Source organism: Salvelinus fontinalis, chromosome 1 (assembly GCF_029448725.1).
Source record: "Salvelinus fontinalis isolate EN_2023a chromosome 1, ASM2944872v1, whole genome shotgun sequence".
Lineage (NCBI taxonomy): Eukaryota > Metazoa > Chordata > Actinopteri > Salmoniformes > Salmonidae > Salvelinus > Salvelinus fontinalis.
Window position 1 is genome coordinate 51,171,269 of NC_074665.1, and position 26,288 is coordinate 51,197,556.

Consider the following 26,288-nt stretch of genomic DNA (forward strand, 5'->3'; position numbering starts at 1 on the left):
ATTTTTTTTTAAGTGATTCAAGTATAGATAATCAAAGTTTCCACTACCCAAATTAATGAACATTCTGGTAACTTTGGTAAATTACCATTACTTTGAATGAAATACAGTCTTATTTGAGAAAATCTTTCTCCCTCTATTGACAGAGAGTACGTTTACATGCACAGTAATAATTCAATCTTAAACTGATTGTGGGAGTGGGCAGATTATGCAATAGTCATGTAAACACCTTACTTTGCTTATCGTAATCAACGTAAGGTCAAAATCGAAGTCAGCATACGCCGATTAAATCACCTGGTTTCCTGAGCAATCTTTCGAATTATTAGGCCATTTAAACAACTTAATCGGAGTTGAAACCGTGCATCTGCTCGTGCTAGCACCAGATGAGCAAGCATCCCTCTTTAGCGCGAGTGAAGTAAATTTGGAACAATTTAATATGTGTCATAGAAGTCATTTTCACATACAAACTTTATATGTCCAAACTCAGAATCAAATATGCTTCCCAAAAATGACATGGTTGCTGTGGTAAAACATTTATTTTGATTGGTGATTTTCAGGTAGGCTGATTTCAGATGTGTTCATGTAAACAGGATTATAAGGGAAACATCCTCCCTCAATTCTCCCTCATTCAATCCCTCCATCCTCCCAGGAACAGTAGCTGCTGCTTTGGCAGCAGGTAATGGGGATCCATAATAAATACAAATACAAAAATAAATACAAATACAAATACAAAAAAAGGCATTGAATCAATTAATCAATGTCATTGCAAACAGGCACTCTGAGAATTGGTGCCAGTGGCAGGGAGGCCAGAGTCTATGGCCGTGTCCGAAATCTGTCTTGCCTACTACTTACTAAAACGACATACTGTGTACTAATCGTGAAAACGTATGCAGTAAGCAACTAATATGACCATACTAGGCTCATCCATACTGAGAAAGCGCCATCTTGAGCAATTGCGCTTGTTCACCGCCATTCGTTCATTTTGGTAGAACATGTACCCTATTCTGATTATCAGCTGTTGTTAAACAAAAGTGAGTCTCGAAAGACAATTCTCCTATTGAAAAGGGTTCAGCGAATTCTTCTAGATGATTGAGTATGAGAGCCTGGCATTTAAGACTCAAGTTCCCCCTCTCCTGGCCAAATTAGATCAATGCACTCTCGTCCTTCAGGGAACAATGACAATAGTACATTTTGGTCAATGAGCAAAAGTTCTTATCCAGAGCGACATGCTTAGATGATGGTAATTCGGTTTGTAAGTTGCCTCAATATTTTATTCTATGCCCTCCATTTGTGTGTATTCTATGTGCATATTTGTGGCGACAAGGAAAGCAGTCTGTCCCAAAATTTGCAACCACCACTGAAGCGCACTCATCATTTCTGCCATTGTTAAAATGATAGTTCACCCAAATAAAAAAATTACATTCCAGTTTCCTTACCCTGTAAGCAGTCTACCATGTGTGTGTTTGTGTGTGTATGTTGTTGTGGTTGTGGGTTTTCTTTTACCTAGGCCACAGATGCAGATACAGGGAACTACAGTGCCAATGCGTACCGGCTGATCATCCCGCCCACGGCAGCTGGGCAAGACAGCTTTGTGATCGAGCAGTACACGGGCATCATCAAGACGGCCATCATGTACCGCAACATGCGCAGGTCCTACTTCAAGTTTGAGGTCGTTGCCACCGACAACTACGGAGAGGGTCTGAGCAGCAGCGCCGATGTGGTGGTGAGTGTCTACTGTCCTCAAACAACCCATATCCCTCCATGGTTTGACATACTCTCTCTCACACACACACACACACATATGTAAACCTTTATTTCCTCAAGTGTTTCTCATTGGGCAAGTGATATGAGACAGTAAAGTCTGGCAGTTAGTAGTTTGTCATCCGTTAACTGTGATCTTAACAGTTGCCAAGCCCCACACCCCCCACCCAAACAACCTGATGGGTTTATTAGTGTCAGACAGTTTTCCTCTGAGCTGATGTATTCATTAGGAAGCTACATGATGATGAAACATGATTTATTTTCTATCTAGCAATATATTACATTATGAAGAGCAGTAACAGCACACAATATGCGTAATGTGTATGCCAGTGAACCTCTCTGCTTCACGCTGATGATGCAATTCAACTATGCATGGAAAGGGTTTTCTGCTCATTGTAATTGGCGTGTTTGTGTGTGGATGTGTGTGTGTGTCTTTTTACTTAGACAATACATTTCCATTTGCTTCCAGTTATTGGAGCCAGTGTTGCTCCCAATGTGTAGGGCAAACAAGTCTGTAATGACACAGAAGGAGTGTTTGGGACGGGTGACAGCGACGTGTGCTTAATTAACCATATTGACCATTTTCAAGAGAAAATGTAATTTCATGGAGGCCGTGTGTGAGATTTGGCCTCAGAGCCAGTGCACTAACTGCGCCGGCAAATATTAGGTGCCATTAGATTTGCCACATGGCACCAATACAAGCAGGCAATTCAGTTTCTCGTTTTGGCCACCAGGAGCATGTCAAGCATGAATGTACAACATTTACATATCCTCTCTCTCTCTCTCAGACACTTTTTCTTTCTCTCACTGCTGCTCTTTCTTTCTCTTTCTCCCTCTTTCTCTTTCTCCCTCTCTCACTGTCTCTCTCTCAGGTGACTGTGGTCAACCAACTGGATATGCAGGTGGTGGTGTCCAATGTCCCGCCCACCGTTGTGGAGGAGAATAAAGAGCAGCTTATTGCGTAATGCACCAGTCAATCACTTTCTCTCAGCGTTATTGTCACATTGAACATGCTTGGTTAAATTGAAAACGTATTAGGGTCCTAAAGGCCCCTGAACACTCAACAGAAACAGGAGAGTGGAGTAAGAGGAATAGCATAGTGGGATTGCATACATTTTTCCCCCCTTGATGAATAAGGGGCCTTGGTTCAAGGTGTCACGATGCAACTTGCAAACTCTGCTAGTGAAATTGTTTGTGTTGGATGAGAGGGTAGTCTCCAACTGTGTTTTGAAACTTTATGGAACAGAAAAAAAGTTGTAGCACTTCAGAAGTTCGAGCATTTTTTGAATAACCCCTGTGTTGCACAACTTACAGTATGTCCTCAATGGCTTCACTGTATGTTGATTTTCTGTCTCCCTTAACCAATGATTGGGCAATTAAAACCACTGATTGTCCAGATAGACAGTCAAATACATTTTTCTCAATCAGTTGATGACTGAAAAACAGTACAGTTTCTAGACAGATAATAAAATAAGAAGGTATTCATTATTTTCAAATCTCACTTTAAATGACACTACCCCTCTAAGATTGCTGCTCTATGCTTTGACAACGACATGTGTTTAGTTAGTCATTCTGATAACATCTGAGAGGTCTCCCATTTTCCTTGGTCCTAGTTGGGGACCACAACAATTACATGGGTACTCTATTCATCAGGCTTTGCAATCGGGTTGGAGAAAGCAAACATTTAGTGGCTGTAATTTAAAGTGCCAATTTCACCCAGCCTGGAATTGATTATGGGAGAACTGTTTTGCCAAGAGCAAAAAAAAGTGAAATTGTGAAAAAAGTGAAATTCTTAAAACCATGGCCTCAAACAGATATGGTCACACACAAGTAAGTTGTAAAAAGATCTTTCAGCATTATCAAGTCAATGTCATAATTTGTGGGTGACAGCACATGAAGGTGAAGTGAACCAAGGCAACCACTACTAACGTTTGATCAGCACATTGCAACACACAGCATGACAGAAGTTTATGAATGATTCATAAAGCCTCCACATCATGGTAAAGATGGATTTAGAAATATTAATTTATATCTAATGTTTAAGCGATACCTGCACTGTTAAACCTTTCATGTAAATGTACAGCATTATACTTGCACCAGAGTTTCCAGCTTAATACAGTGATTTTGCTTTACAGCAGAGATACTGTAATACATTTTACAGTACTATTTTACTTACTGTAAAACATATTACGGTATCCCTACTGTAAATTAACAGCAGGGATGATGTAATGATACAACACTAATTATTATCTGAGTGATTTCTTTTCTACGTCGCACTGGAAGATATTTAGAGCAGACTGAAATGACGTGTCAACTTGAGCAACAGTGCCAGTCAAAAGTCTGTGATTTATTTAGAATTCAAGGCATACTTAACCAGCATGGCTACCGCAGCATTCTGCAGGGATAAGCCATCCCATCTGGTTTGCGCTTAGTGGGACTATAATTTATTTTTCAACAGGACAATGACCCAACACACCTCCAGGCTGTGTAAGGGCTATTTGACAAAGAAGGAGAGTGATGGTCCTGCATCAGATGACCTGGCCTCCACAATCACCTGACCTCAACACAATTGAGATGGTTTGGGATGAGTTGGACCGTAGAGTTAAGGAAAAGCAGCCAACAAGTACTCAGTATATGTGGGAACTTCTTCAAGACTTTTGGAAAAGCATTCCTCATGAAGCTGGTTGAGAGAATACCAAGAGTGTGCAAAGCTGTCATCCAGGCAAAGGGTGGCTACTTTGAAGAATCCCAAATATAAAATATATTTTGATGTGTTTGACACTTTTTGGGGGTTATTACATTATTCCATATGTGTTATTTCATAGTTTTGATGTCTTCACTACTATTTTACAATGTAGAAAATAGTAAAAAGAAAGAAAAACCCTTGAATGTGTAGGTGTGCCCAAACTTTTGACTGGTACTGTAGCTAAGAAAACATGCCGTAACTCAATGTTGGCCAGCAATAAAGATACTTATAAAGTCAAGGTACCTAACCAGCAGCTTCTGAAAATATTCTTCCACTTCACAGCAGCTTCAAGAATATATTTATTACAATAGTCTGAGCTTCATGTGTCTCACCTGACAGCATGAGGTTGGTGCCTGAAACTGATCATTTGAATCTACAGTAAGCATAAGCAATTAGGTGCTTCTACACCTGCATTGCCTGCTGTTTGGGGTTTTAGGCTGGGTTTCTGTACAGCACTTCGAGATATTAGCTGATGTACGAAGGGCTATATAAAATAAACTTGATTTGATTACTGTAAATAAATAAAGTATGTTCTTGGAATTTTTACAGGAGGCTTCCAATTCCAGATATTAACAGTATTTTCAGCATTTTACCCATAGTGCAGTGCAATCTACAGCATCGATGCTGTAAAACAGATTTGCTGTATTTTCCTGTGCATTCTACAGTGTTTTACCGTTGAAATGTACAGAAAGTCTTGGTGCTGTACTATACTTTATTTTAAAAATGAACAGACCACATTGGTTTTGTCTCCCAAATATCAGTATTATGGAGCGATACGTCCAGGACCAGATCCCAGGGGCCAAGGTGGTGGTGGAGTCCATCGGGCCGCAGCTGTTCGGAGACGGCTTTGACCAGGAGGACTACACCAAGTCAGACCTGATGGTGTATGCCATTGACCCACTGACCAACAGGGCCATATCACGCCAGGAGCTCTTTAAGTGAGTGAGCCAACACAAGTAAATTAAAAGCTATTTACCTTTGTCTCTCTCTCCTCTTCTCTCTTCTTATCTTGCTACATACATTCTTTGTCTTATCCTCCCTTCTACCCTATGAATTAGTCAGCAAACACATTTTTTTCCCTTCTCTCTATCTCTCTCCACACATCCCCAGGCCCTTTCCTTCTATCCAAAGGCCCCCGTCCCAGCAGGGTGTGTTAATTCAGTCACTCACCAGAGAGAGAGAGAGAGAGAGAGAGAGAGAGAGAGAGAGAGAGACTATTCCATCAATCCATCAGTGGCTGATACTAAGCCCAACATTCTGGAGAAATGCAATCTTAGCATTTGTCCCCCTGTATGAAGAGAGAGTGAGATACTCCTCAGCGCCCAGGGTTCCCCTCTTACAAAGCAGGTGAAATGCTTTTTTACACTGTAAAGGCGCAGCTGAAAAGTGCTTTTGTAACACTTTTCACAGCAGAACCATGTTGCTCCCATTTATCTCATACAGGGTTAGGCCTTACTTCCCCTACAAGATAAGGAGAGCATGAGGAGTGGGGTGGCGAAAGAGAATTCTACTTTTTAATTCACATTAGATCCTTGCTTTATCTTTCGTTGTGAATGGCAACGTGACATTCTTGGTCCACATCTCAAATGTATTGTAAATGTCACAGTAGCCACGAGCCAGTAAGCACAAACTATTCAACAATGACAGAAATATTTTTTTTCTAAAACAATTACGCTATTGAATAATGCTAACAAATTATATTACACTATTGAATAATGCAACCAAACCATATTACACTTTTGAACATTGCGACAATTCACAAGCATGTACGTGCAGGCTTTATTTTCTCGTCTGAAGTTTACAGTGTCATGTCATGTTTTTATAGCCTAAGCTGTGTATTTCTACCCTAAAATAAACCCTTTATTTTGTGTTCTGTGAAAATTCGAATGTGATAATATTCACACTTCTGGTGTCTAGGCCTTTTTAATCCAAAATTATTGAATGTAATTAATCCATCAACACAATAGTGATGACATGATATGTATCTTTTTAAAAACAGATGCAAAGGCCTACGTGATGCAACCCTGTATACAGCAAGCTCAACCCTGTTTGTTTTATTGTCTAATCGCAGTGGTTGTTTCTTTGTCTGTGTAAAGGGTTTTAATGTTTTCATCCCCCATAGGGAGTTTTTCCAGGAGTATAAAAAAAAAAAAACATGTGACTTGATTCGAAAAATAATCTCAATTTAAATAAAACATTTTTGGTCACATACACGTATTTTGCAGATGTTATTGCGGGTGTAGCGAAATGCTTGTGTTCCTAGCTCCAACAGTGCAGCAGTATCTAACAGTGCAGTAGTATCTAAAAATGATTCACAACAATACACACAAATCTAAAAGTAAAAGAATGGAATTAAGAAATATAAAATATTAGAACGAGCAATGTCGGAGTGGCATTGACTAAAATACAGTAGAATAGAATACACTATATACATATGAGATGAGTAAATCAGTATGTAAACAGTATTTAAACATTACTAAAGTGACTAGTGTTCCATTATTAAAGTGGCCAGTGATTCCAAGTCTATTTAAATAGGGTAGCAGCCTTTAAGTTGCAGGGTTGCGTAACCAGGTGGAAGCCGGCTAGTGATGGCTATTTAACAGTCTGATGACCTCTATGGGATCGGAATATGGGGCTTTGGTGACAAAACAGATGGCACTGTTATAGACTTTATCCAGTTTGCTGAGTAGAGTTTTGGAGGCTATTTTGTAAATGACATCGCCGAAGTCAAGGATCGGTAGGATAGTCAGTTTTACGAGGGTATGTTTGGCAGCGTGAGTGAAGGAGGCTTTGTTGCGAAATAGGAAGCCAATTCTAGATTTACTTTTGGATTGGAGATGCTTAATATGAGTCTGGAAGGAGAGTTTACAGTCTAGCCAGACACCTAGTTATTTGCAGTTGTCCACATATTCTAAGTCAGAGCTGTCCAGGGTAGTGATGCTAGTTGGGCTGAAGGGTGCGGGCAGCAATCGGTTGAAGAGCAGGCACTTAGTTTTACTAGAATTTAAAAGCAGTTGGAGGCCACGGAAGGAGTGTTGTACAAAAAAAGCGCACGTTTTTCTTTGTATTATCTTTTACCAGATCTAATGTGTTATATTCTCCAACATTAATTTCACATTTCCACAAACCTTAAAGTGTTTCCTTTCAAATGGTATCAATAATATGCATATCCTTGCTTCAGGTCCTGAGCGACAGGTAGTTTGATTTGCGTATCATGTTGACTATCATGTTTAATCTTGCATTCTAAACGCCTGTGTTTAAAGATAAGAACACTTATTGGCAAATCTAAATGCCTAATGTTTACGTTCTAAACACTGACATTTAGGTTATAAACGTGTCACATGTTTCATGGTTGTACAGTGTTGTGTGACTGACTGACTGTGTTTCGTCCGGCAGGTCTCTGGACGGGAAGCTGGTGGACATCAACAAGGAGTTCCAGCCCTACCTGGGTCAGAGAGGACACATCCTGGAGATCCGCACGCCCATCATGGCCAGAGGGAAAAAGCCTGCCCAGGCCGTGGGCTACACAGAGGGGGCGCTGCTTGCCCTCGCCATCATCATCATCCTCTGCTGCATCCCCGCCATCGTTATCATCATGGTTACCTACAAACAGTGAGTGAACGACCGCTGTTGTCGTAGCTACACGCACCATGTGTGTGTATGGTAATGGTTGCCTTTCAAAGATAGCACTGGAGTTTGGTGAGACTAAGGAAATGTGCATGGTGCCAGTTAATCAGCCGAGCACAGCTCTTCCTGTCTCTCTCTCTCTCTAACTAATTAGTGATGCTAACAGCATACACCATCAATCTAATGTCTCAATCTAATGTTCCTGTTCACGCACTTTGATAGCAGATTCATTTACAATCGTTTGTGACAAATTTCCAAAGCCAATTGTGACCGTCACGGTGCGTCTTCACTCCTCCACTACCCCATCACAACCACCATCACACACATACAGATACACACACACAGATACACACACACACAGCCACACCTCTATGTTCTATGTGCCGTGTGAATCCACTGGGTGTGTTACATAAACACATATGTCTGGGTAATGTTTATACTTAGCAGATGGGTCAGAGTGGTTACCCTGAGCTGAACAAACACATACACACACACACACTCACATTGCAGAAATAGATATGATGTGCTAGTTTGTGCAACGTTATGTCTGGGAGAATATTCTGATGCAAACATTGTCGTTTCACTCCTCTGGGGTAATTGCAATTTGATGTGAATAAATCATGCTGATAACAAAAGAAAAATGAAAAAGCTTCTTGAGTTCCTGCAGACATATTGTAGCTTGGAGAGCCTGATGCTTTGCATAATATTGTGAGCTAAGAAATAGAGTAGAATTTGCTACAAAGGACTCGTATTATTATATACAGTTGTGAAATAAGCCGAGCTCTTTGATATGGTGTTTTATCCAAAGCCTGTCTATTATGTGAAGAACTTTATAGGAATCTCATGAATGATGCACATTGTTTCACCTAAAGCGATGTGTTTTTCAAAAGGAACCTTAACAACCACCAAACATTAACATTTTATGGAGTTGCAGGAGCTTCGAGGCATCTCCAATTCCCAATGCAATTAGTGTTTCTCATTGTGTTGTATTAACAAAATAGGAATTAATTAACTGTATAATTGAAGGTCTGTTGTGTTTTCTTTTTCCCTCTGCTCCCCTTGTATCCCGCACTCTCTGGTTAACCATCCACCAGATTCAAAGAGTAAGTAACTGTCCATGTGATATGAGTGATCTCTCTTTTATGCTGTTGAGTGTGCACGCTACATGGTCCTCAATACTAAATAGTCCTTTAAAGATTGATCAAGGAGTCAGAATAACAATATTACAATTAAGAGAAAAGTGAAAACATTCAAGTTCAAGTCATCCCCTTCAAATGGGTTTAAATCCCCAGTAATTGGGAAAGACAATGACTTGCCTTTTTATCAAGTTTTATACATTTTTATCTCAGTCAGTTAAAATTAGCCACATACTGTGCTAATCTTCAATAGAATGTTACAGAAACAAAGGGCAGTGGATGGACTCAAACTGGTTAAACTTTATTTGAACTTCAGGAGACAGGCAGAATGTGCCAAAACTGCCAGGATTCAGCAGGCTCTACCAGCGGGAAAGTCTGCCGCTCCACGTGCCTCGATAGCCAATCTCTACGAGGAACTGGGGAACAGCAGCATGTAAGTCACCTTTGAACGCTTCCTCCTAACCCCCTCATTTCCGGTTTCAGGTACCATATACCGATGAGTAATGCCTATTTGTGCATACGATATAGTTTGCGTATGTTAGGATATTGCCTATTTTTCAAACAGCAAAACAATTTATTGACTAAAAGGCCTTTGTCCACCAACAATGGACTAACAACAGACATCGGTCTTTCAAGCAAGTCATGTTGAGCTTTAGACATTTTAAGGACTGCACCCAATGCTTTTGCCTAGTCCATATGTAGGGTCAAATAGCAAAACAAGAGTGTTTGAGCTTAGACACAGTTCTGCTTTGAGATAGTGGCTAGTCTCCTAACCCTGTTCTTTAATATTTTTTATTGACATTTACTTAATATTTTATTGTAGCGTTATCTGAGATATTATTAAAGTACTATACAACGTTAGATCATTTGCATTGGAATATAGTGGTATAATGTCAGGGATGCTAGGTAATACTCTTTATAAAGGTAAGGCTTAACGGCACAATTTTTGCCTCCACAAGAAGTGATCCTCCCTGCTTCTTTAGACGCTAATAGCTTATGTCTTATATATAAAGAGAGACATAAGACAACTCCATAGCAAGGAAGCAACACATGACAACACAGCATGGAAGCAACACAACATGACAACAACATGGTAGCAACACAACAAGGTAGCAGCACAAAATATGGTAGAAACAGTATTGGGCACAGACAACAGCACAAAGGGTAATAAGGTAGAGACAACAATACATCACACAAAGCAGCCACAACTGTCAGTAAGAGTGTCCATGATTGAGTCTTTGAATGAAGAGATTGAGATAAAACTGTCCAGTTTGAGTGTTTGTTGCAGCTTGTTCCAGTCGCTAGCTGCAGCAAACTGAAAAGATGAGTGTGCTTTGGGGACCATTAACAGGATGTGACTGGCAGAATGGGTGTTGTATGTGGAGGATGAGGGCTGCAGTAGATATCTCAGATAACGGGGAGTGAGGCCTAAGACCAGTTTACAGAGGAGTATAGAGTGCAGTGGTGTCCTATAAGGAGCATTGGTGGCAAATCTGATGGCCCAATGGTAAAGAACATCTAGCCGCTCGAGAGCACCCTTACGTGACGATCTATAAATTATGTCTCCGTAATCTAGCATTAGTAGGATGGTCATCTGAATCAGCCTTAGTTTGGCAGCTGGGGTGAAAGAGGAGTGATTACAATAGATGAAACCAAGTCTAGATTTAACTTTAGCCTGCAGCTTTGATATGTGCTGAGAGAAGGACAGTGTACCGTCTAGCCATACTCCCAAGTACTTGTATGAGGTGACTACCTCAAGCTCTAAACCCTCAGAGGTAGTAATCACACCTGTGGGGAGAGGGGTATTCTTCTTACCAAACCAGATGACCTTTGTTTTAGAGGTGTTCAGAACAGGGTTAAGGGAAGAGAAAGCGTGTTGGACACTAAGAAAGCTTTGTTGTAAAGCATTTATCACAAAATCCGGGGAGGGGCCAGCTGAGTATAAGACTGTATCATCTGCATATAAATGGATGAGAGAGCTTCCTACTGCCTGAGCTATCTTGTTGATGTAAATTGAGGAGAGCGTGGGGCCTAGGATCGAGCTTTGGAGTACTCCCTTGTTGACAGGCAGTGGCTGAGACAGAAAGATGTTCTGACATTATACACTGTACTCTTTGAGAGAGGTAGTTATCAAACCAGGCCAAAGACCCCTTAGAGACACCAATACTCCTTACCTGATGTACTTGCGATGTTTTGAGTGGATCATTTATCTCCTGTCCAAATATTGACAGCAGTTGAACTGCTGTTATAATACGTTTAACTTGTGTATTCAAATCCATTTTTTCATCAAATTACTCTGATACTGTATCCACCATAATAAACATGCTCTACCCTGCTGCATTACCTTTGAGTCCAAATCACATATTTTATATTGTTGCTTACTATAATCATAATACTATTATGAAGAATTCTGGAATAACAGTCTGTAGCACCATCCTCACCCCTTCTCCTCTGCTTCCTCACCCTTCATCCTTCCTTCACCTGTGTTTCAACTCTTTCTTAATGGGGCAGGGCTAAACAGTCTATGATTGAGGAAGCCAACCGCCAGAGCAGCTTTAGCAGCTTCACCTGTTGTGCCATCTCCTTCTGTAACAATGGGTCACTGCACAACAACCTGACCAAGTCAAAGAGCAACGTCACCTTTCTGTCAGACCACCACCCCCTGACCACTACCAATCCACTCTCTACAATGAAGAAGATGGGAACATCAGCAGTCACTATGGGATGGGGAGAGAGGGCTCTTTCTCCCCCTCGCCCTTTGGAGGGTCTGGGAAGGCCCGTATCATACCGACCATTCTCTATGGAGGGTCAGAGGGGTACGAGTTGCTGAAGATACAGGCTCTGCTGGACCCGGTCCAGTGGGAGCTGCAGCTGCTCCAGGCTGGGATGAAGGGCCAGGATGGCTTGGAGGGTTATGATGTCCAGAGCAGCCGCAACACAGAGGAGAGCAAGCTGTCGGTCAGGCCATGCAGGAGAGATGCCCCAGGGGAGGGCGTGACTCCAGGGGCTCCCTGACTTTCCTTCCACTACTGCGGAACCGGGACAGCATTGACATGCTGGAGCTGAGTGCGGAGACCCTGTTCTCCATCATGATAGGGAAGGATGTGCCCCCCATATCATCATCACACAGGGGGAGGGCTCCACGCCACAGGCCCACCCAGCCTGTCCCCAGGAAGTTCAGCTGCAGCATCTCCAGCTACATAACCGCTGAGGCCTGCGAGATAACGGTGGAGATCATCCCTGACCCGCCTGAGAATCTGTCACCTCCCCCTTCACCTCATTCCTCTTCTCAATCGCCTCATTCTAGTCTTCCTCCTCCTCCTCCTTCTCCCTTATCTCCTTCTCCAACTCCTTCCTCATCTCCTCCCCCTGCACCCTCCAATCCTCACTTCAGCGAGCCTGATCATTCTCACCCACCCTCTTTCCCTCCCTCTCCTGTTGTCCGGAATCATGTCCCTCCACCACTGCCCCCACCACCTCATCCCCTTTTTCTCCCTCTTTTGGATGGCCACGCCACACTGTTCAGTTTGTCCCAACCTCCTTGCCGCCCTTTTCCTCACTCTGCCCTGTCCCCTGCCGGGCTCCTCGGAACCAGAATCAACTCGGACACAAAGCAGATCTGGGTCCTGTGAGGAACCAAACCAGCCAAACCTGACCAGCACAGAATCTGTGGTCCTACCAAACTCAACCAAAAACACTAACTCCTCTGAGATGGAAACAAGCCAACAAAGCACTAACAATGTGACCTCAGAGGTCCAGGAGCCGAGCCAATCAAAGCAGTCCAACGCAGAGTCTGTGATTGAGGAACTAAGAAATCGCTTTCCATCCCAATCCACCACTTTCTGATATTCTCTGTCTGGTGTTTTTGTAAGTGTTATCATTAACAAAATAGTTTATTTTATAATAATCATGTCATCACAACTAACAGCAAGTGGGATCTAAGTAAGCAGAAAGATCCCATAGGTTTTCAGAAAAAGGGGACGATCCTTAAGAGGTTTAAACTGAGGAAAATATTTAAATATCAAACACTGTCATCTTCCCAAATGTATAACACCTTGTTTTTTTTCTGTCACCTACCATCCTCTACCTACCCCCTGTTCTGCTAGAAATATTCCATTAAGTTCTCAAGGCTTGAGCAATATGTTGAAATGGACCTACATAAAAAGTACTCCTTTTATGTTGTACTCCCATACAATAGTTTTTTTTAACGAGAGTGGTCTATTATGTTCAATGCTTTTTTTGGCAGACAGATTAGAAATTGAGATAGGTGAAGAGGTTGGGCGAAGAGATGGGAGAAGGAAGGGAACTCACAGGGATTGAACCCAGGTCTATGTGAGTATGTAGATGGATAACTTTAGAGCCTTTATGACTCATTCATACAAACAAACTTCTTCTAAACCCACTCTCCCTTGATAGTATCCAATCAGAAGCGTCACATTGTGAGCCTAATGGTTTTTCATTTCCCATGAGTACCCTGTTGAGTGGAGAGCTCTTATTATTCACAGAGGACAGTGCATTCGATCAGAATAGCCACAAAATCTATATAATAGATCCTGAAGAAAAGAGTTTCATGAGAAAAACGCAGTCCCATTTACTTATTTCAAAACCATGCAAGGACATTTTATTTGTTTAAGAGTGCAGGAAAATTTCCACAACAACATTGAATTGTACAAACTTTCTAAAGTGATCTGAAGAGGGGATGGAATAGAGTGTGACACAGAGTTCAGATATTTCTCTAGATGTTTGCCATTGGGAATGGGTAGTTGAAGCTGTGAATTTATCAGTAGGCTGATGATGTTGTGGATGGAGAAAGTTAACTCCTAGGGGGCATGTCTGTATCCATCTGTCCCTTCTTTGGACACTGTGCTAATAAACCACCAAACGAGCTTCAATGCCATACAACACTCCTTCCGTGGCCTCCAACTGCTTTTAAATGCTAGTAAAACTAAGCGCATGCTCTTCAACCGATTGCTGCCCGCACCCTCCCGCCAGACTATCATCACTACTCTGAACGGTTCTGACTTAGAATATGTGGAGAACTACAAATACCTAGGTGTCTGATTAGACTATAAACTCCCCTTCCAGACTCACATTAAGCATCTCCAATCCAAAATTAAATCTAGAATCAGCTTCCTATTTCGCAACAAAGCCTCCTTCACTCATGCTGCCAAACATACCCTCGTAAAACTGACTATCCTCCGATCCTTGACTTCGGTGATGTAATTTACAAAATAGCCTCCAACACTCTACTCAGCAAAATGGATGTAGTCTAACACAGCGCCATCTGTTTTGTCACTTAAGCCCCATATACTACCCACCTCTGCGACCTGTATGCTCTCGGGCTGGCCCTCACTACATATTCGCCGCCAAACCCACTAGGTAAAGCTCAGCCTTATCTCAGCTCACTGGTCACCATAGCAACATCCACCCATAGCACACGCTCCAGCAGGTATATTTCCCTGGTCATCCCCAAAGCCAACACTTCATTTGGCCGCCTTTCCTTCCAGTTCTCTGCTACCAATGACTAGAACGAATTGCAAAAATCACTGAAGTTGGAGTCTTATATCTCCCTCTCTAACTTCAAGCATCAGCTGTCAGAGCAGCTTACCGATCACTGTACCTGTACACAGCCAATCTGTAAATAGCACACCTAACTACCTCATCCCCATAGTGTTACTTATCCTTTTTCTCTTTTGCACCCCAGTATCTCTACTTGCACGTCACCATCTGCACATCTATCACTCCAGTGTTAATGCTAAATTGTAATTATTTTGCCTCTATGGCCTATTTATTGGCTTACCTCCCTACTCGTCTACATTTGCACACACTGTACATATATTTTTTCATTGTGTTATTGACTGTACGTTTGTTTATGTATAACTCTGTGTTGTTTTTGTCGCACTGCTTTGCTTTATCTTGGTCAGGTAGCAGTTGTAAATGAGAACTTGTTCTCAACTAGCCAACCTGGTTAAATTAAGGTGAAATAAAAATTCAAATAAAATGTCTGTACAGATCCTCACAGCATGCTAAACTAGTAGCTGCATTACGGCTCTCTGGAAGGGGCTTATTAGTCAACCAATTAAACATCAACCACTGGCACTGCTGTCCTCAGAGCTGTCAGCCTCTACTCTTAACACCCTCACCCACACAAACTCTCTCTTCATTCTTTCTTACTCTTTCTTTCTTGTCCTCTCAATCTCTGTCTCTCTCTTGCTTTCTTTTCCTTCTCCCTTTCTTGCTCTTTCTCTCTTTATTTCTCTACCTGACCCCTTTTTGTTATTCCTTTCATCTATTCCATACTACCATCGGTATCAAACTTCTTTTCAAGGCTCCTGCAGCTCTTTTTTTCTCTCTGCTCTCCCTCTCCCTCACTCCATCTGTTTGTTTCACCCCTAACCCTCCCTCATCCCTTCTCAATAACAGTTATATTTGATTCATCAGCCTTTCCCCTGGTGTTCCAGAACAGACCAAAGTCTGGCTAATTGTGTAGTCTGTGTTCACCACATGGGGGAAATCTCTTCTATCAAAAAGGCCCACAGCTCACATACTATTTTCTGGTTCAGGTGTGCTTTTTTTCTTCAGCCCATACAGCTGTAATTTCTAACAGATGTGATTATATTTTTTTGTTCCTTTGATGGCAATTATTGTGTCATCATAAACCATTACCTCACAGTGAATTCATTGCATCTAAGATAGGAAGAGACTCCCTCCTCTTGGTTTCATCCGGGATGCATTAGTATTCAAGTGTGCATTAGTTATATGGAGTTGACAACTCTTCTGATTGTGCGTCCCCGCTCTCCCCCCTACTGCTCACTGCCTTCAGTATCTGTACAAAGGGCCACTTGTCTTGGTGCTTACTAAAGACTGCACCAGCCCAGCAGGCCATTCATCAACCCTACTCCCACCTAGCCAGTCCCATACTGGGAGGTGTGGTCGTATTGGCTATGATCTGTCCCTGGTCCTTGCCCCATAATAACAGATGACTGCTTTCCAGAGGAAGTTCACATCATCGCTCTCCCAGCGATGATGATAGACCTCCCAGTGAGAGTCCTCATTACTCAGACCCAAAGACACTACAGTAGTATACCACTGGATCGTGAGGTCCCGGGGTGCTCCATTAAGCCATGTTTTCATTGACTTTAGATGCACTATGTCTGGGACACAGAGTTAGTTTTTTTGTGTGGGGACAATCTGTGTTGCTTTATTTACTATTTGATAGTGTGAGGCGCAATTGAGTAAAGCATGAAGAATGCCTTTGAAAAAAGGGTGCAATACTGCTTTCCAAACCAGAAAGTAAAATTCTTGAAAATAAGGCCAGGATTCAAGTAACCTCTGATAGCCGACAAACGCATAGCTTTCCATTTCTTTTGGTTAGGCAGTGTTAGATGTGTAACTGTGTTAGCACTGTCAAATTGGTGATCGGTTGCTCTTGTAGTCATTGTCACAAAACAACACCCGTCCTCATATCCCACCCGCTTTAGAAGTTCAGAACAAGAAAGTGTAGGCTATGTAGAAATAATGACACTCAAATGTAAAATCATTCAACAAAATAATAGGGATTTATATCAGCCTAATTGAGGTGATATACTGTATGAAATGAGACTCGGAGAATCCAATGGCAATGTCCGCGATAGGTAACACCAGGGGCTGCTTGTGGATTTGACAGCTCTAGCGCAGTTAGCCTACACCTCCAAAACCGCCCAAACAAAGTGATAACAATCTATGCTTTTGTCGTCTAATACAAGTTACCTCTTATCTGATTGAATCCTGGCCTAAATTAATCTGATATGAGTTATATGTTGTGACACCCACAAAGCTAACCATAGTCAAAAGATGTTTGAATTTAATGCAATAACAATTACATTTTTTCACATATATTTACATTGTACTAACAAATGCATTCAAGAGACAATTGTATGCCATAAAAATATTTATCCAATTGCTATTGGGAAGGAAATTGCTTAGATATGTCAACTTAAGTTAAGGGTTTCCTGACAAAAAAGTAGTAGCAGGTTATTGTTAAGTGTAGAGTATTTTGTTATTTCCTGTTTCTTTCTCCCCCACCTCATTATGTATTCAACTTTTCATTTGATCTGCCAAGCTGTCATTTTTATAATGGAGGAAAGAACATAAATAGATAACAACAATGTTTCTGTGTGCATTATTTTTTAAATAAAAAATGTAACCAATGGCTTGATACAGGAAATTGCAAAGTAAGTAATTCAACATGGTGGACCTAAAAACACAGCAGACAGAGGCACAGTATGTGGATGTATTGTGATGGAAGTGTGGTGTGTATTTTTGTTGTTTGGGAAAGTGTGACGTTCTGTGAGTGAGAAAAGAAATGGTTGCATATCCCAGAACCAATGTATGTCTGTGAGCAGGGGTTGTGAGAGAGCTTTCAGTTTTGTGCAGATGATGGATATACATTTTATAATGAATTATACTCATATAATTTATGTATTTATTGTCCTATCATTGTGGAACAATTAAAAAAAGATATGATTATACATCAAATGTATTTATTTATGGTCCTATCTTGATAGAACGGTCAATAACCCTATACCCTAGACGCCCACCTAAACGACCCAGATACTAAAGAGAAGTCCCTATCTATTTTATGGGCCTGCTGTAAGCTGCCTGTATGCAGCCAAAATGCGGTCAGAGACCTTCTAGAGCAGCACAGCCCCCTCAAGATTCTGAGCCTGCCTGGCCGTGTTGGTCCTGCAAAACCAGAGCCCCCTGATGGGAGAGCATAATATACAAAGAAATTGACGACCTTGTACCTTGTACCTAGCCAGTGGGGACCCAGGCAGGGGCAGTGATGGCAACACTAGCTGCAGTAACCCATGGGGAGGGGGTCACACTCGGACGTTCAGAGAGGGGGCATATTATTGTGGCCCTGGTGGCACAAAATCATCAAAGGTCTGACTGCACAGAAATGCTTGGGAATATGGTCACAACAGGGGACCACAGGTAGGTGTTTTAGGGGAAGGGGGTATAGCTGATCTCCATCACCTACGATATGTCAATTGTTAATATAATCTCTGCATTTTTGCCCATTTTTGCTCGGTTTTGCAGGCCTTCTCATATAGCTGTAACTGTATATTAATTTGTAAATCAAGACCTTTCTTGAGTTGGGCTCTGGGATGGTGCAACTGTTGAGCATCTGAGTGTATGTTTGTGGGGGAAATGGGTTGTGTGTGTGTGTGTGTGTGTGTGTGTGTGTGTGTGTGTGTGTGTGTGTGTGTGTGTGTGTGTGTGTGTGTGTGTGCGTGTGCGTGTGTGTGTGTGTGTGTGTGTGTGTGTGTGTGTGTATCCCAAAACTGTTGTGAGAAAGTAAAAGATGTTTAGGACAATATAGGATGAATCACAATAATTGTTCGCTAAAATAATAATTGCTTTGCCAAAATGTAATTTTTGTAATGGCAATACTGATAAGATGTAACAATCATTTGCATAAACTTCCTATATTACTTCAAATATTAATATCTAAATATGTAAATGTAGATAAACAGGATTTTTAAAATATATATATATATATTTTAATAGCTATATATAATACAAATTGAGGTGAGGGTGATGGAAATGCTTTTGGCGGTTGATCTGCTTCTGTTCTGTGGGTGGCACTGTGTGCTCTTTTCGAAGGATGGGTCCCGGTCTTTCCAGGGCAATGGGATCCTGTGGGTTGGGGGTGGTCTGCCAGTCATTGGGATGACAACCCAACTCGGCATGAGGAGGGGTTTTAGCGGGTGGAATAGTGGGGACCAATTGGAGGTTTACTTAGTAGCAGTGCAAATATCATGGTACAGCTATATAGACATTCAATCATCATGCTACTTGTTAATGGGAGGTTTTCAAACATATATTATGATAAATAGAATTGAAACTTGTGTCTCATTATGGAAATTGATTAAATAAGCATAGCCAGTTATAATTGTAATGGCTTAGCAAATAATAAGAAAAGACGATCAGTATTTACCTGGCTAAAAGAGAAGGAATATAATATCTATTGTTTACAGGAAACTCTTTTAACAGTTTCAGATTAAGTTTTTTGGAAAAGGGACTGGGTGGAGGGGCAAAATATATTTCTCCCAATGGCAAAGAAATTCAAAATGGGTGATGATATTAATTAACAGTAATTTTGATCCAAATGTGTAAATTGTTCAAACAGATCCTCAAGGTAGATGGAGGATTTTAAATTTGTTATTGGACCATAAACAGATATGTTTTTTTAACCTATACAGTCCAAATAATGATCCACACTTCTTTGAATATATATATATGAATTTATCAAATCTACAAGCAACATAAGACTCTATTATTATGGTGGGAGATTATTAATACTGTTTTAAATACCTTTGTGGACCGTAAAGGAAATCATACTACAAACTATCACCCTCCGGCACTTAAGGAAATCATGAATGTCATGGATATATGGAGGCTTAAATACCCTGACCTAGTGAGATATACATGGCGGAGGATTAATCAAGCAAGTCGTCTTGATTACTTTCTTATGTCATTCTTTCTGGCACCAAATGTTTAAAAAGTGTTGATAAGGGACAGAATCACGTAATTGGCATATATGTATTATTCTTACAGAATTTCCACTTGGGGTAGGATATTGGAAATTTAATCAAAGCCTACTTGATGATAATTCGTTTTTAAGTAGGAGAGAATAGATTTATAACTGACTTTTTCCAAAATAACATACGTACAGCAGATCCCCTTATTGCATGGGACACTTTTAAATCTTCCTTTAGAGGCTATGGAGTTCAGTACTCATCTAAAAAAAGCAATTTAGGTCAGAATTGTCCATATTAACAGAGGAAATTGAATTACGAACAGTACAGATAGATAGCAAAACTGTACCATTGAGGCTCAGAGTAAGTTAGAGGAAAAACAAAAAGAAATGGAGGAACTTATTCACAAAAGATCCAGTGTAATATATTATAAAAGTAAAGTGAACTGGATGGAATATGGAGAAAAATGCACTAAATTATTTTTCAATCTTCAGCAGAGAAATGCTACCAAATCTGTTTTACTGAAACTTGTTACAAATATTGGGGTCACTCATGATTCACCAAACAATATTTTGAATGGGAAAGTAAAGTATTTTAAGAAATGTTTTCGTTTCAGTCTCCTCCATCTCCACTAACCAAAGCAAATTGTATGGATTATTTTCCTATTAATAATGTAAAATTAACATCTGTACAGAAAGACTTAAATGAAAGCCACATTACAGAGGAGGCACTTCTTGATCCAATTAAATCCTTTAAGTTCTGGAAAACTCCAGGGCTGGATGGCATACCAGTGGAGGTATACCAAACTTTTTTTTATATACTCAGAGGACCATTATTAGCATATTTTAAACACGCCTATATAAATAGTAGAATATCGGACACTCAACAAGGAGATCTGATTTCATTATTACTGAAACAGGATCCAAGTGGTGTATATATAAGGATCCAGTCCATTTAAAACATTTGAGGACTCTTACACTTCAGTGTTGTGATGCAAAAATTCTAGCTAAATGCTTAGCGCATAGAATTAAAAAGGTTTTGTCAGATATTATTCATCCTATTCAGACATGTTTTTAACATGGGCAATACATTGGAGATAATATGAGACAAGTACTGAAAACTATAGAACACTATGAAATATCTGGGAAGCCTGGCCTGGTTTTCATAGCTGACTTTGAAAAGGCTTTTGATCAATTACGACTGGAGTTTAAATATAAATGCCTGGAATATTACAATTTTGGAGAATCTCTTATACAATGGGTTAAAGTTATGTATAGTAACACTAGGTGTAAAATAGTAAAGGTGTAAAATAGAAAATAACGACGACATCTCAGAAAGTTTAAACTATCAAGATGAGTAAAACAAGGTTGTCCACTATCGGCATATCTGTTTATTATTGTCATCGAAATGTTAGCTGTTAAAATTATAACCAACAATAATATTAAGGGATTTAGAAATCCATGGCTTAAAAACAACTGTGTCATTGTACGCTTATGATTAATGTTTTCTTTTAAATACACAATTAGAATCACTCCACAGTCTCAGAGAGGATCTAGATACTTTTTCTTACCTCTCTGGATTAAAACCAAATTATGATAAATGTCCTATATTACATATTAGATCACAAAAAAAAATCAACTTTTACATTACCGTGTAGTTTACCAATAAAATGGTCTGACTGGGATGTGGACATATTCGGTATACATATCCCGAAAGAAAGAAATGATCTCACTCTAATACATTTTAACAGAAAGTTAGCAAAAATAGATAAGATCTTGCTACCATGGAAAGGAAAATACCTGTCTATTTGTGGAAAAATCCCCCTGACTAACTTTTTAGTCATATCACAGTTTACCTATTTGCTTATGGTTTTGCCTACACCTAGCGACCTGCTTTTTAAAATATATTTAATATTATTTGGAATGGTAAGACAGACCAAATTATAAGGGCCTATCTACAGTGCCTTGCAAAAGTATTCACCCCCTTAGTGCTTTTCCTATTTTGTTTCATTACAACCTGTAATTTAAATAGATTTTTATTTGGATGTCATGTAATGGACATAGACAAAATAGCCCAAATTGGTGAAGTGAAATGAAAAAAATAACTTAAAAAAAAAAAGCAACATTTTAAACAGAAAAGTGGTGCGTGCATATGTATTCTCCCTTTGCTATGAAGCCCCTAAATAACATCTGGTGCAACCATCTAAAGTCAACTTGTGTGCAATCTAAGCGTCACATGATCTGTCACATGATCTCAGTATCTATACACCTGTTCTGAAAGAGTCTGCAACACCATTAAGCAAGGGGCACCACCAAGCAAGCGGCACTAAGAAGACCAAGGAGCTCTCCAAACAGGTCAGAGACAAAGTTGTGGAGAAGTACAGATCAGGGTTGGGTTATAAAAAAAAATCTGAAACTTTGAACATCCCACGGAGCACCATTAAATTGATTATTAAAAATGTTAAAGAATATGGCACGAAAACAAACCTGCCAAGAGAAAACTCATGGACCAGGCAAGGAGGGCAATAATCAATGAGGCAACAAAGAGACCAAAGATAACCCTGAAGGAGCTGCAAAGCTCCACCGCAGAGATTGGAGTATCTGTCCATAGGACCACTTTTAGCCATATACTCCACAGAGCTGGGCTTTAGGAAAAAAGCCATTGCTTATTAAAGAAAAAAATAGGCAAATACATTTGGTGTTCACCAAAAGGCATGTGAGTGACTCCCCAAGCATATGAAAGAAGGTACTCTGGTCAGATGAGACAAAAATGTAGCTTTTTGGCCATCAAGGAACATGCCTGGCGAAAAAACCAACACCTCTCATTTACCCGGGAATACCATCCCCACAGTGAAGCATGGTGGTGGCAGCATCATGCTGTGGGGATGTTTTTCATTGTCAGGGACTGGGAAACTGGTCAGAATTGAAGGAATGATGGATGGCGCTAAATATAGGGATATTCTTGAGGGAAACCTTTCAGTTTTCCAGAGATTTGAGACTGGGATGGAGGTTCACCTTCTAGCAGGACAATGACCCTAAGCATACTGCTAAAGCAACACTCAAGTGGTTTAAAGGGAAACATTTAAATGTCTTGGAATGGCCTAGTCAAAGCCCAGACTTCAATCCAATTGAGAATCTGTGGTATGACTTAAAGATTGCTGTACATCAGCAGAACCCATCCAACTTGAAGGAGCTGGAGCAGTTTTGCCTTGAAGAAAGGGCAAAAATCCCAGTGCCCACATGTGCCAAGCTTATAGAGACATTGACCCAGAGATTTGCAGCTGTAATTGCTGAAAAAGGTGGCTCTACAAATAATTTACTTTTGGTGGGTAAATAGTTACGCACACTCAAGTTTTCAGTTTTTTTGTCCTATTTCTTGCTTGTTTCACAATAAAAATATTTAGCATTTTCAAAGTGGTAGGCATGTTGTTGAAATCAAATGATACAAACCCATCAAAAGTCAATTTTATGTCGATAGTGCACGGTGAGTTATGTGGCTCTAGAAGGTTTAGAAAAGTCCCAGAATTTAAACAGTGATGGACCATCACCAAATGTACAGGCTGCAATCAATTTCAACAAGCGATGGAGAGGAACCACTATCACTGCCTGGCCATCCCGAGTTCAACTGGCCAGTCAATTGGGCATTTCTACAGTATATTAGAGCATGTCAAATTCATGATGGTAAATGCCCATTGTAAGACATTGCAAATGGACAGCCGTGCGCCTGGTAATCTGAACGGGTTACCAGTAGCACGTTTTTAAAATGATATTTAATGTCCTCCCATGCCCATCCAATAGAGGCCCCTGGTCATTTTGGACATTTTTCAAAAACATTTCAGAAAGACGACAGAGTCCCACTTCTCTCTCATTGCACTAATGAGCAATGGAGAGGAACAACTATCACTGCTCGACCATCCCGAGTTCAATGGGCCAGTCAATTGGGCATTTCTGCAGTATATTAGACCATGTTCAATCGTGTATATGGTTTGCCAAATGGCAATAAGTTGCCATTCATTTTTGTCCATTTCATGGGGGTCTTCCCTTACCATTCAAATCGATGGACGACAAAGGGAACGCAGGAGTTAGAGGGCGCCTGGTCTCGGGCACACTTGTGCACCCGCTATGGCTCGTTCACCTTCGAGGGAATCCGGAAGTTTCCGAAGGAAGCTTTTCCGAGAGGATTCGAGGCCCCCTGAGCCCTCTCGTGAATCTACGACGGGTGAGTTGGATACGCCTGAGCCTATGCAGTTGGGAAGAGCAAGGTTATCAGTTGGGGAATGCTCACGCAGGATGAATAGTAACTGTTGTCTGTACTGTGGAGGGGCAGGACATTTTATAGCTACCTGCCCTATTAGGAAACCCTTGTCTCTAGTGGGTACCAGTACAATGGTGAGTCAGACTGGGAGTTCCCTATTTCCCATCACCCGCACACCCTTCTTTGTGCTTGTGCTGTGGGGAGACCAATCTAAGTTTCTCTGGGTGCTCATTGACTCTGGGGCTGATGAAAGTTTTATGGATGCCACTATTGCTACGATGCTTGGTATTCCCACTCAGCCTCTCTCTGTTCCCATGGATGCTAGGGCACTGGACAGCCGCTCTATAGGGGAAGTCACCCATAGTACTGTGCCCGTTCAATTACGGGTTTCTGGTAACCACAGTGAGACCATACAGTTCCTCCTCATTGAATCTCCCCATGTTCCCGGTTGTTTTGGTATTTTCCTGGCTCCAAAAGCACAATCATCTAATTGACTGGACCACAAGCTCCATCCTGGGTTGGAGCCCATTTTGCCATTCCCACTGCCTTCAAGCAGCACAGCCTTCCCCGAGTTGTCTTCTTCAGGATGTAAGCAAGAATGTGGATGTCTCTGCTATCCCCACAGAATACCATGACCTAGTGGAAGTGTTCAGTAAGGCATGTGCTACTTCCTTTCCGCCGCACCGTCCTTATGATTGTGCCATTGATCTTCTCCCAGGCACTACACCACCTCGGGGTTGGTTGTATTCTCTGTCCGGAAGAGTACATAGAGGAGTCTCTGGCCACTGGGACCATCCGTCCGTCTGCATCTTCTGCCGGCGCAGGGTTTTACTTTGTGGAGAAGAAGGACAAGACACTGCGTCCGTGCATTGACTACCGGGGTCTTAACAAAATTACTGTTAAATATCGTTACCCCCTACCTCTCCTCTCCTCGCCGTTTGAAACTCTCCAGGGGGCCACGATGTTTTCCAAGTTGGACCTTCGGAATGCCTACCACCTGGTTCGGATACGCGAGGGGGATGAATGGAAGACAGCCTTCAACACAGCCAGTGGAAATCATGACTACCAGGTCATGCCATTTGGACTCACCAATGCCCCCACTGTTTTCCAGGTTTTGGTAAACGATGTACTCCGGGACATGCTAAACCGCTTTGTGTTCGTTTACTTTGACGACATCCATTTTTTTTCCCGATCTTCCCAAGAACATGTACTTCATGTAAGACAGGTCCTTCAGCACCTCCTGGAGAACCAATTGTTTGTGAAAGCCAAGAAGTGTGAGTTCCACTGCTCTACTATCACCTTTCTCGGATATGTCATTGCTGAGGGCAATATTGAGATGGATCCTGGAAAAGTGAAAGCAGTTTTGGATTGGCCTCAATCAACGTCCAGGGTGCAGTTGCAACGTTTTCTTGGTTTTGCTTACTTCTACCGCCGTTTCATTCAGGATTACAGCACCCTGGCAGCCCCCCTCTCAGCACTCACCTCTCCCAAGGTACCGTGTAAATGGTCTCCAGCTGTCGACAAAGCCTTTGTGGACCTGAAGCATCAGTTTACAACAGCACCCATCCTAATCCATCCAGACCCCTCGCATCAATTTGTGGTGGAAGTTGATGCTTTGGATGTTGGAGTGGGGCCCATCCTGTCCCAGCTATCTGCCCAGGACCAAAAGCTTCATCCCTATGCCTTCCTGTCCGATCGTCTCAATCCTGCAGAGAGGAACTATGCTGTATTGAACCGAGAACTCCTGGCGTTTAAGATGGTGAAAGAGTGGAGGTACTGCCTGGAAGGAGCAGAACAGCCATTCTTGGTCTGGACTGAGCATAAAAACTTGGAATATTGCCGTACAGCCAAGCGCCTCAACTCCAGGCAGGCCCGGTGGGTCCTTTTGTTTCCCAGATTCAACTTCACCATTTCCTAACGCACAGGGTAAAAAAATGTGAAGCCAGACGCTCTCTCCCGCCTATACAGTTCCTATGCCACACCCTCGACCTCCGAAACCATTCTCCCTACCTCATTCCTTGCTGCCACTGTGGATTGGGTTATTGAGAACCTGGTTCGCGAGGCGTAACGCTCCCAGCCTGGACCTGAAGGGAGCCCGGCTAACCGGCTGTTGTCCCTAACCCAGTTCGATCCCGGGTCCTGGAATGGGCTCATTCCCTCCAGGCTGACCTGTCATCCAGGGTTCCGTCATACACTAGCCTTCCTCCGACAACATTTCTGGTGGCCCACAATGGTTCCTGGCAT

General features: G+C 41.5%; 1 protein-coding gene across 2 annotated transcripts in view; it reads left to right on the forward strand.

Annotated features, from left to right (window-relative positions):
• LOC129857348 (protocadherin-15-like) overlaps positions 1-26,288 on the forward strand; it is a 311,697-nt gene that overhangs the window by 274,197 nt on the left and 11,212 nt on the right. The window contains exons 28-33 of one of the 2 annotated variants that reach the window (XM_055925513.1): positions 1,505-1,720; positions 2,631-2,719; positions 5,266-5,442; positions 7,901-8,116; positions 9,226-9,234; positions 9,584-9,700. In XM_055925513.1, coding sequence (XP_055781488.1) covers positions 1,505-1,720; positions 2,631-2,719; positions 5,266-5,442; positions 7,901-8,116; positions 9,226-9,234; positions 9,584-9,700 — 824 coding nt within the window. Of the gene's footprint in view, positions 1-1,504; positions 1,721-2,630; positions 2,720-5,265; positions 5,443-7,900; positions 8,151-9,225; positions 9,235-9,583; positions 9,701-26,288 lie in introns of those variants that run through there. The other variant, XM_055925506.1, reaches the window with a different exon arrangement.